The 12,086-nt window shown below is 40.3% G+C and overlaps 1 protein-coding gene across 14 annotated transcripts; it reads left to right on the forward strand.

Annotated features, from left to right (window-relative positions):
* Positions 1 to 4,216: 4,216 nt before the first annotated feature.
* Positions 4,217 to 11,819, forward strand: LOC148868122 (UDP-glucuronic acid decarboxylase 6). 14 transcript variants are annotated; one of them, XM_088972780.1, is made up of 16 exons: positions 4,311 to 4,674; positions 4,841 to 4,954; positions 5,227 to 5,302; positions 5,446 to 5,529; positions 5,666 to 5,770; positions 7,300 to 7,386; positions 7,811 to 7,898; positions 8,434 to 8,525; positions 9,545 to 9,609; positions 9,695 to 9,783; positions 10,006 to 10,083; positions 10,204 to 10,297; positions 10,475 to 10,541; positions 10,668 to 10,731; positions 10,835 to 10,875; positions 11,408 to 11,819. In XM_088972780.1, exons 5-16 carry the CDS (start codon positions 5,687 to 5,689, stop codon positions 11,591 to 11,593), a joined length of 1,035 nt encoding a protein of 344 aa, XP_088828906.1. In that variant the 5' UTR covers positions 4,311 to 4,674; positions 4,841 to 4,954; positions 5,227 to 5,302; positions 5,446 to 5,529; positions 5,666 to 5,686; the 3' UTR covers positions 11,594 to 11,819. The 14 variants fall into 14 exon arrangements, with proteins under 14 accessions (XP_088828903.1, XP_088828908.1, XP_088828904.1 ...); XM_088972788.1 differs by having other exon boundaries at positions 4,315 to 4,674; positions 7,611 to 7,898; XM_088972790.1 differs by having other exon boundaries at positions 4,315 to 4,674; positions 5,451 to 5,529; positions 7,611 to 7,898.
* The last annotated feature ends 267 nt before the right edge of the window (positions 11,820 to 12,086 follow it).

Genomic DNA, 12,086 nt, shown 5'->3' on the forward strand with positions numbered 1-12,086 from the left:
ATTGCCAGATAGTAGGTGGAGACCACTACCCGCAGAATATGCGTAATTGGCCGCCCTATTATGGCATTGTATGGGGAGGGTGTCGCGACCACCAGGAAATCGTGGTTGAGCCTGACCACGCAAGGCCATGTGCCGACTTCCACAGGTACTATTATTTTCCCGAGGGGCCTGACTTCCTCTCCGCTGAAACCCACCAAAGGAGTGTTTGCGGGCTTCAACTCGCTTCTCTATAACTGTAGCTGGTAAAACGCCGACTTAAAGAGGATGTCCGCCAAACTACCTGAGTCCACAAGTACGCGCTGGACTTCAAAGTCGTTGATCCTTAGTTTTATGACGAGCGCGTCTTCGTGGGGATAGTGGACACCTCGCGCGTCGTCTTCCATGAAAAAGATCGGTTCTTCCATCTTCGGCCTCTTTGGAGGGTTCTGTTCTTCTCGGGCTGCCTCGCGAATTGACGTCCGTGCTGCTGCCAAAGTGCACCATGCTACCATCGAACCACCCACTATCACATGGACGGTTCCCCGAACTGGCCTCTCTTCTGGAGGTCGCTACAACGCTTCGACCGGTCTACTGCTGGATTCGGGGGCTTCCTTTCCGTGCTCCCCTTGCCGACCTGCCTTATTATTATTATCATTATGTTGTACAAAATTTCTCAAGTACCCGCGACGAATGAGTCCATCTATCTTGTCCCAGAGATTATTACACTGTTCGGTACTATGACCGTGATCTCTGTGAAATCTATATTACAATATAGATTTTTATTTCTCTCATTTAGATTATTCTTTAGGCGAGGTGGCCACTTCACGTATGGGGCGTCCTTGATCGTCATCAAGATGTCGGTCCACCTTGTGTTTAACGGCGTGTAATCCGTCCGAACTGCTAAGGGAGTTCGGGACGGCTGGCTTGGCTTCGCCTCTCAGGCCTGGCTTCTTCTGTCGCCTGGGTTGGAGGGATCACCTTCTCCTTTTCTTTTCTCGACCCCGCCTTCGGTTCTTTGGTTGATTTCTTCCTCTGTTCTCGTTAACTTGTCCGCAAGCTTGAGGAAATCGGCCACGGTTGCGGGCTGGCTGGCCACCATGTGCCATTTGAACTCCTTGTGTGTTACCCCTCTCTTGGCTGCGGCGAGCTGTACTGTAGGGTCTAATCGCGGTATCTGCAAGCATGCTTCATTGAACCGCTTGATGTAGCCTCTGATGGATTCTCTTTCCTTCTGGACTACCCCGAAGATTCTTTCCTCGGTTCAGGGGCACCGCTTGCTGGTAACGAAGTGTGCGGTGAAGATTTGCACGAACTGGGCCCAGCTTCTTATTGACCCGGGGGCTAGGTTCCAGTACCAGGTGCGGGCCACCCCCTGAAGGTGGTGGTGAAGACCACGCACATGCATAACTCACTGGCCCTAGCAAGGTGCATTTGTGACTGGAAAGCGTCGACGTGGTCGTTGGGGTCAAAGGACCCATCATACTTGTCCAAAGATGGAAGCTTGAAGTCTCTGGGCATGGGGACTGCCAGGAGTTCTGATGCGAAGGGGGAAGGAAGTGGGAGAATTGGGACAGCCTTTACCTCATCCAAGCTCGTCTCTTCCTTGCCTCTGAGCTCGGGTAGGACACGGGTAGCAGTTTGGCGACTTCGTCGGTGCCTTTGTTGAGCGGGCTTGGTGCTGGCGCTGCTGGCCTCCGTGTTGCCGAGCTCGATGGGCCCGAAATGTTGGTCTACTGCTAGGGCGCTGAACCGGTTCTCCGTGAGTGGGAACTCAGGCTTGGAGCACTGAGGTGCTGACTTTTGTGGGCGAGGTTCCCGACCCACTTGCGAGCTGCTAGGCGGGGGGAATTTTTCTTTGCTTTCAACCTAGGGATGAGGCCTGGCTATTAGGGGGGTTCTGAAGTTGGGAAGCTTCTCCTCGGTGAGGGCGTCCACCTTGAGGGGAGGCCTTAACTGGCTTCGGAACAGGGTGCCAGGGGGGAAGCAGTGACTGGTTTAGGGGTAGCTAAGGGAACTGCTGCTAATAATGGTGTTGGGAGAGGTGGTGTAGTACCTGGTGTTGTTGGAGTTGATGCTGTTGGAATTGTTGCATTTGGGCTTGCATTGCCCGCATGCATTGCATTAGGTCGTCCAGCTGGTTCTGGCGGGTCGCCAGTGGGACAGCAGTTGGTTCAGCGAAGGTTGTTTCGATAGGGAGTGGAAGAGGGGTGTTCAAGGCATGAAGGTTCAGGGGCGCCACTGCTTGTGGCACATTCAAGCTAGGGATCCCATCCACTGAAAGAGGGATGGTGAACTGCCCGATGCACACCACGGGAACTTGGAGTTGCTCCCCGGTGGTGGTCATTTCTGTGCCACGTCCGGCATTGTTGGAGGAAGCCATGGGTGTTGGAGTTTTTTGGAAGAGTAGGTAAGAGATGTAAGAGAGATTTAGAGGGAGGCTTTTAGAAGCGTTCCCGCAGGCGACGCCAATTAATGGGGCGCAATCTGGCCGGTCCTAGCTGTCAACGATCTTGTCTCTGACTAGAGCAACGGGGAGCCTGAAACGGAGAAGATGAGGGAACTCCGGGGGAACCCGGTGAGATAACTTCGAAGCTCGAGTTAGTATTCTCTCAAAGGCAAGATAAAGACCAAATGGCGCAAAGTTTACATACCTTGTTGTTGGGGGTAGGGGGCCTTTTATAACCATTTCGCGCATTCACTCTGAGGCCTTTGTCAGGTCGGGTATGATTACTTCTGTGTTTCTGCCAGTTCAGGTGTCATCCTTTCTGTTGGGACAAAACCGCCACTGCTCCTTGTCGGAGCCGTCTCTGTAACTGGAGATGGCGGTGGCAGGTGGCCGTTTGAAGTGCGGCCATCAAGCGTCAGATCCCAAGTCAGTCAGGTGCGCCGCCCCTGGATACGAACTTCCTTGGTGTCAGTCATGGTATGGTTTGTTCAATTTGGTGTCCTGGAGGCGAAGTGCTGGAGTGGTGAGCGAGGTGAAGTTTTGAGTTCGGAGGTATGTCCTGAACTGCCATAGGGCAGGCCAGTTCGGTGAGGTGTGTCCCAAACTGCTATAAGGCAGGCCAGTTCGGTGAGGTGTGTCCCGAACTGCTATAAGGCAGGCTAGTTCGGAGGTGTGTTCCAAACTGCCATAGGGCAGGCCAGTTCGGGTTTGGCTCGGGGCCTTAGGGAGAGTTCGGGTTCCCAGTAGTGAGTTCGGGCTCCTAGTAGGGAGTTTGGACTGCTGGTAGGGAGTTCGGACTGCTGGTTCCTCCCTTTGGTGCTCGCGCCTTAGGCGTGTTGTTGTGCCGAGCTGTTGCCTTTGCCACGTGTTGCGTAACTATGAGGTCGGGCCAAATCTTCCTTCATCACCATGTAAAGAGACACAACAAACAAGACCTTAATTATTGATGTAAAAAGTACATATATTTTATTTTCATTTGGTGTAAAAGGCAATATTTAGAGAATCGGAGAAGGGTCACGGGTCAAAGTTTCGACCAGGGTCAAACTGTGATGATGTGGCATATACATATATATATATATATACTATGGGTCATATAAATACTATATATAATATATTTTACACCTTTGTACTTAAATATGGTGAATGGATAATAAGTTTCTTAATTTTTAAAACAAACTAATAAGGTTAAAGCCTTTTAACTTACATTTTCTTTAAAAGGCGTGCATAATAATATAATAGGTATAATAAATAGTCTTTCGGTTTTATGAAACCATGACCAATTTCAATTGAACTAGCCAGCTAATTAGTTTTTAGCGGGTTTTAAGCAAGTATGATTATTGGAGTATGATCGAATTGGTCAAAGCATTGGGTCACAATTCAACTGATTCAACTGTTCAATCTGGTCCAGTTTTCTAAACACCGGTAAAAAGTATGGGTTTTTATTGTTTAATCTACCTCAAATATCTTAACCCCATTGTAGAGGTGGGATGAATTGTGAATTAATGCGTAAAAAGTACATATAGGGGCTATTAGTAGATTATGAAGGGGCTGTAATTTCAGATTTATAAAATAGAGTGAAGTAGGTATTTAATTTTTTGGTAGATATTTTTCAGGGATAAGTAAACTTCAATCCTCATAAATCTAAAAATTACATCCCTTCCTAATCTACGTTGATTTGGCATCTCAGGATTCATCCACTTATACTGTGGGGCTCAGTTTTATGGGGTAGATTAACTATAAAAACCCTATTTTTTATTGAATCAATATAGGGCCACTCTATGAGTTTGTGACAAACTGACAACGACCAGAGGTGAAAAATCAAACCGAATCGGATCGGATTCCCATGGTGGAACCCATTATCTGCATGGCGTTCCTTTTGGAGAGTAGATTTTTCACGAATTACGTGGACGAGATAGTCAGATAGCTCGCGAGAGAGAGAGAGAGAGAGAGAGTCACACTGGGAAACGAAAACGAGCTACAGCTTTGTTAACAAAGGTAATGAAAATGCAGCAGCAACAGATTCATCCTCAATTAACGGCAGTTTGGATTTTGGAATTGATGTGTTTTGGACGCAGTTTTGACTTTTGAGAAGACAAAGGTTAAGACTTAAGATTATCCTTCTCCTTGCTACGTTTCGTATTCGTTGAATTGGAAACAGAAAGAACGTTTAAACTTTAGCTGAATTTTGGGAGAGATTTTCGGGTGATTAATAAGATGGAGTTGGCAGTGGCACTCGGTATGGTACTATGGTATGGAAATTTTAGAAATTGATTTTTGTAGAGATTTCTAGAATTTTAGAAATTTTAGAAATAGATTTCTGTATTGAGTGTATGCGTACTTCTCCGAATTTTTTAAGAGAGATGCTTGGACCCACGGTCTACGTGGCATAAATCTCTTTTTTTTTTCTGAACATAGATAGATGTCCAGAAAGACCAGGAGATGGAGAACAGAGGAAGCCGTGCGTCTTCTGAGGTTTATCATACTGTCTCTGCAGTTGTTGTGGATTGATTTTTCATATCTCACTCGAAGGTAAGAAACAGCATCTTGATTTTCTTTTTCTTAATTTACACGGTTTGGGTTAAGTTGTGTAGTACAAGCTAGATTCAGATCTGAAATCGTTTGGTGGAGACTTCCTTTTGGATTTCGAGGCGTTTTCAATTAATTTACTTTACTTGAATTTGAAGGATTCATCATCTTGTTTTTTTATTTACTAGTTGGCGCCGGTTGGTAGTAAAGTGATCTAATTTTTCCATGGTTTCCATCTTCTTATATATAACTCTTGATACCGAGTGTTTTCTTAGGGTTTCAGTGATCGGGAAGAGAAGAGGAAACTAGTGGTTTCTCCTCCTGCTTTATTCTTCTGAAGTTATCAATCAGGTTCGTCGTTCTGATCTGAAGATTGTGAACTTGATTTCTTGTTATTATCACGAAAGAGAGAAGTTGAAATTTTTATGTTTTTGAATCTGGTCGCGGGGAACGTATTCGAGTATTGGGTTTGATTTGAAATATTTATTGTTTAGTTTAGTTGGTCTCATGGATAGAAGGTTGATCCGTTTTTATTTGTAAATTTGAGGCATGGTCTCTACCCGTTCCACCCGGACAAGGTTGGCTAGCTAGATCTTGCAGTCTTATTTTATGTAGATACTCTTTGTGTATTGCTTTCGGTTAACTATATTTCCTTCCTAAAGATGACATAATTATACTTTGCAGTTTAATGGTTATGTTGGGAAACTTTAACAGGTAACAAATATCTGCTAGGCAATGGCTAATCCTTCCAATGGAGAGCATACTGTGTCAAAGCCCCCTCCAAACCCATCTCCATTGAGAAATTCCAAATTCTTTCAGGTAAATTGCATTTGGAGATTTCTGAGGGCTCATTCCAGGTGGAAATCCCTCCATTTAATTGGTTTATATCTTTTCTTATATTTGTGGCATTTTCTCTGTATATTACCTGTTACTTTTACATGCGTGCAGCATTAAAAACTGGTTTCATTTTCTTACCATATCTTAGTTACCAGTTGATGAGGAGAAATCTGAAGCAGTTTTTTTAATAAACTATTATTTTAACTTCCAAAGCCTTATATAGAACCATGAGGTTGTGACTACTAGATTGTTGAACTAATGGAATTAAATATTCCTAGTTATTCAACATCTTTATGAATTAGTTGGGACTAACCTCATGACATGCTTTTTGGCGTCTAAAATGGCTTTCAGAGTCAATAGAAAGTTTCCATGTCCTGTTCTACGATTCTGCCAAACATATAATATAGTTTGCAAACATAAGAATCTCCATATTACCATATGAAACCCCTTTAAAAAAAAAGAAAAGAAAAGAAAAGAAAAACAGAAAGAACCTGACTTGATCTGACTATGATGTGGCCAATGCTGACAGTGACAGTCATCAGATAGGGGACCTTTGAATTTGTCAAATGTTAATTTCCCTATTGCAATTCAGGTGCCACCCATGCATTGGAACTTTTATCATGATAATATAACATCATCCATTGTAAGCTTCAAAAGTTTAGTAAAAGAAAGATCCAGAAAAGGGCTTTGTTTTACCACATATCATGCCCCCATGAACAGACTGGAGAGGGGAACATGTGGAACTTATTTTCATGCTATGATTTCTATGTATAAGATTCCCTGGTTAAATGAGTCTCCAGTATAATCAAGGTTTAGAATGTTGGTGTTGGTGAAAATATTGGTCAAATATGTCAGAAAAGTCTGAAATATCAGATGGAGATATTTTTCAGAATTATAGACATGATGGAAACATACTAAGGTTTGTGAACAAAATAATATGTTTCAATGGTATCCTGTAAACTTTAAGAGTCAAAACCACATGATAGAGTGAGTTCAAGCAAAATTTGAACTCATAGTAAGTGCAAATTATTCTAACAGATCAACTAAATAATCTATTGCACAAACAAAAACTTATATTTAACTTCATGTTTGAAAAGAATTTCAAGATGGCTCAAAGTGCAAATCATGTTCATTAGACAAGCAACAATACTGCTACTCGACATTTCTACAATATTGTTACCAACTTATGCTATAATATCATCTATTGTGCTCAATATAATGTTGGTAGTTTTCACTAAGGAATATGTAGGTTCTAATAAAAGTTATTGTCAGTACCCACGGAAATGGAAATATGTTGTAGAAATATTAGGAAATGTGTGTACATGTTAAACCATGAGTATAATTGTTTGGAAGCTTCTGATGTTTGTGGTATTTTTTAAATTTTTAGCACATTATAATTGCCCTTTTTTGTTCTTCATTGGAGATAGTTATCTTCCATGTGCAATTATTTTATTCTTTTCATTGCTTTTGTTATTGTTGTTGATATTAAACAGCTAACTATGTGAATGCAGTCCAATATGAGAATCTTGGTTACTGGAGGAGCTGGATTCATTGGTTCTCACCTGGTGGACAAATTAATGGAAAATGAAAAAAATGAGGTATACATATTTTCTCTCTTCCCTACTGGCAGGCCCATGATGTTGCTTCATAGCCACTGTGTCTAATTTCTGGAGCAAGGTTGTTGCCCTTGTTCCATAAAGAACACCCGACTTAATAAGTAGTGTGCAACTATTTGAGTGTTGATTCTAAATCAGTGATAGTTAAAAATATTGCCCTTTCATTTAGATAGTTATACATCTCTGCTCCTGTCTTACATTTCCAGCCCTAAGCCCAGATAAAGGAGGTTTATTTCAAGTTAGCAGCTGGCATTAAAAAAAAGCCTTTAGCCAATCCAATATGAACATGACTCCTGAATTTTTTTGCGCAATACCAGGTGATAGTTGCTGATAACTAGGAATATTTAAGGCTGAGTTGAGTAGAGTTAAAATTGAGTATATGTCTGCTATTGTCTTTGTTGCACAGGTGATAGTTGCTGATAACTACTTCACTGGGTCAAAGGACAACCTGAGGAAGTGGATTGGTCATCCAAGATTTGAGCTTATTCGTCATGGTACTTCTCTTCTTTACTTTGATCTAGTTTTAAGTCCATCTCATAATGATGAGAAGATGCTTCTATTGAGGCATTCAATTTCAATTTAGGTTTGTTTTTCTTTTGTCTGTTTGGATAAAAACAGGAATATGACCTAGTACAGGTCGGAATGGTGAGACAGGATTCATATAGCCAACCCAATATGGTTGGGACATGGTTTCAGTGATATATAATTTTTATGTTATATAGTGTAGCGCTACACCACAACATGGTACCTTCAGGATTAACACAATATACATGACAGATTCATGTTGAGGCATCCATGCAAGGTGACCTAAGGATGCATAGGTGATGCCTTGACAAATGTGCACAGAATGGTCTGGATCTTATAACTTCTACTTCTAAAAAGATAAAATGGAACCCCTGCCTGCCCTCTGTATATGTGGGGCACTTCCCTGTTTTATATCTTATATATTGCTTCTATTTCAAGGATTTAGGGAGATGATGTTACAGTTTGATAGATAACTTAAATATTTTTGACTTGCTTGTTATGCAGATGTCACAGAGCCATTATTGATTGAAGTTGATCAGATATACCATCTGGCTTGCCCAGCTTCCCCAATTTTTTACAAATACAATCCTGTAAAGGTGTGTATTTCATTTTTTTCTTACAGATATGAAATATTTCAGTGAGGCGTACAGCAAAGCACACATCTTTATTCATTCTTGTGCCTTGCTTGAGAAGAGTTCTTTTTCTAATCATTGGCCCCTGGTTCGGTTTGCATGGTTGCTTTTTTACCAATAGAAACAAGTATATCAAAAAAAAGAGTAAAAGAAGAAACTAAGAAACAATAAAAAGGGTATACCAGGAGTGCATAGATAAAGACCCAAAAGCCCTCCCATCAAATAAAATTGAAATGAGAACGAGATCTCTCTTTGAGATCTCACAGAAATGATAATGAGAACAGTGACTGATGGTAGTCTGAGTGATGCCTAGAAGTAGAAGCAATAATGTATTCAATAAATTAAAATAACAGTATGCATAATCACATATCCATGACAAAGAAGTCATTGGATAAAGCATTTTGGTATACAAAGAAGTCAGTTGTTTATTGAGCTCCAGATAAGATATGCGTGTCAATGTTACCAATTGTAACATTATCATTGTATGAGTTCCTTTATGCAAGTCACTAGGTGACTGAATTCATCTTTGGCATTGGACAATTGGTATCCTTGGTAGTAGGTGCCTAAAACTGCCTAGGTATTGCTGCCTTTGATACTCAGGTACTTGTACAAGAATTCCACATCATGACAGATATTTCAAGCATCCAGGAAACATAGGTTTTGGTTGGCATTATCCTAGTCTTTTTCCTTCCATGCCACAAATAGGAAGAGGCATCTACAGTTTGAGTGGCCCTGAAAATGGCAGCAAATATACTATTTTGGATAGAAGTGGATCTCACCTATCCATTCCCAACTTGTTTTACTTTCATTCCAGTGTAGAATATGGTATATAAATAAATTGGAGACTATTATTCTTACTTTATATTTCACATTTTCTGAAAAAATTATTGTCATTTTGAAGCTCTTGGTAATTTTGTGGCTCTACTTCTAAAGATTAGACTTCAAAAATTGTTTTAATTGGTGTTTATATCATTCTTCAACAGACAATAAAAACAAATGTAATTGGGACACTGAACATGTTGGGACTTGCTAAACGAGTTGGTGCAAGGTGATGTTACTACTTGTCATTCACTTTGATTTGTGCTATTGTAGTGATGCATGTTTTTACTCTTGGTATTACAATCTTCCAACAGGATTTTGCTGACCTCAACATCGGAGGTGTATGGAGATCCCCTTGTGCATCCTCAGACTGAGTCATACTGGGGCAATGTTAACCCAATTGGTATATTCACCTCTTCTTTCTATAAAGTAATACCTTAATTGCTAAAGTACATAGATGTAATTGTGATAATTCTTCCAAGGTTATTATTTTTTTAATTATTGTGTCAGATAATATAACAATGAAATCTGTATAGCCCTAGAGGAAAAGAATACTTGTAGTTATGCAACTCGGACAGAAAAAGATATTTCTCATTGTCAAATATTATTTTAATGCGTATCTCAGGAGTCAGAAGTTGCTATGATGAGGGAAAGCGTGTGGCTGAGACTTTAATGTTTGATTATCACAGGCAACATGGAATAGGTAAATGTTGAGTTGGATTCTCCACTGGGGATATGACTTCTTAGAATGTACTTTTGTTCTTCTCTACAAAGTTTCATGAGGCACTGGCTCATTTGCCATTGTTGGTGATTCTTGTAACAGAAATACGTATTGCTAGGATCTTCAATACCTATGGACCTCGAATGAATATTGATGATGGGCGTGTTGTCAGCAATTTCATAGCTCAAGCTCTTAGGTAGACTCAATTGGATCTCATGGTTTTTTCCATCATGTTTTGTCCTAGGACCAGAGAACAGTATATTGAGAGTTATAACTGAAATGATTATTGTTCTCTATGGATTACTAGATATATTATGTGATTCATATTTCTCTTATTTTTTGTTGCTCATCTTTTTGCTTCACATTTATGCAGAGATGAGCCCTTGACAGTTCAAGCACCTGGAACACAAACTAGGAGTTTCTGTTATGTCTCTGATATGGTATGAAATAGTTAGTTATTTCCCTTGCAGGATTTCTGTAGCATGAGATTCACCATTAAAAATGGGTGCTCATACTAGTCCTTTATCCCTCAATTTTATTTTATTTTATCTATTCATATATTGAAGGTGGATGGCCTTATTCGACTCATGGAAGGAGAGAACACTGGGCCAATCAACATTGGAAATCCAGGTTATTTAACAAACTGCTATTAAGCATACTCATATATATTAGTATTCATGGTTTGGGAAGTTATTTCTTTGGCATGAATAACATGGTTGCTTGTGCACTATAGGTGAATTTACAATGCTGGAACTTGCTGAGACAGTGAAGGAGGTGTGTATTATATATACTTATTTTTTATGCAGAAATGACATTTTATGTTTCTTATTATGCTAGTTGATATGTTGATGCTTGTGAGCATATTCAAAACAACTTACATAAGTGAAAAGCGTCACTATTTTCAAGTAATATAAGCTGTAATATCCCTCACAATACCACTAAAAACAGAAAATGTGACCCACTGTCTTTTAGTATCAGTCAACAATAAATCTGAATTTTTTTTATATATTCCCATTGTTTATCTTCAAACACCTTTCTGTTTCTTTCAAATGGTCCAACAAACAGCAAACGGTAAGCAACTCCACACCATCTTTGCTTTCTTGCTCCCCCTAAATGATGGCCACTTAGAGAAGATTTCAAGAGTCTCAGGTAGAAACATGTGCAATGCCGAACAGAGCTGAATAGAACTTTCAGCATAAATGATGGCCCCTAAACAGAAAATGAACCATGGTGGTTAGAAAGGTGCTGATTGATTGAGGTCTTGTACGTCGTATGAGTAACATGAAGTACTACATGTGGCTTGCAGCTAATCAATCCTAACGTGAAGATAATAATGGTGGAGAACACACCAGATGATCCACGCCAGAGGAAGCCAGACATCACTAAGGCAACGGAGTTATTAGGATGGGAACCAAAGGTCAAATTGCGCGATGGCTTGCCCTTCATGGAAGAGGATTTCCGCCAGAGGCTTGGAGTGCAGAAAAAGAAGTGAGGAATTACGACACAAATTTGTGGGCAGCTGGTGGATTTTTGCAGTCAAATAGATTTCAATTGAATCGTCAGATATGCATGGGATCCGATTTTCTAAACTTTTTCCTTAGTACAATAAGATATTAAGATTTTTAGTTTTTCAGACAAGTCACTTTTTTGCATCACAGAAGTGTAAAATTCACAGTTGGGCGGTGTGATTGGTCAAAGCACTTTCGGTATTCATCATAGATTTAACCCTTGCGACGATTCTCGGGTGCTGATATAAATTACGGGTATATGAAGCTGCAATAGTTATCTGACGCGTTGTCATTGTTATTGTCATCACGACTCATGAACTTAAAGAATGCTATACTTAGCATTGGGTTTAATCCAATAAGACCCGACTATAATTCATACCTATACTTTTAATATATAATATCTTCATATATATGAGGATATTATATTATATTATATTTATTCGGATAAATTATTAAAATCTCCACTGAATTGTATAA

This window comes from Nelumbo lutea, chromosome 2 (assembly GCF_056320005.1).
Source record: "Nelumbo lutea isolate HS-2025 chromosome 2, American lotus-T2T, whole genome shotgun sequence".
Lineage (NCBI taxonomy): Eukaryota > Viridiplantae > Streptophyta > Magnoliopsida > Proteales > Nelumbonaceae > Nelumbo > Nelumbo lutea.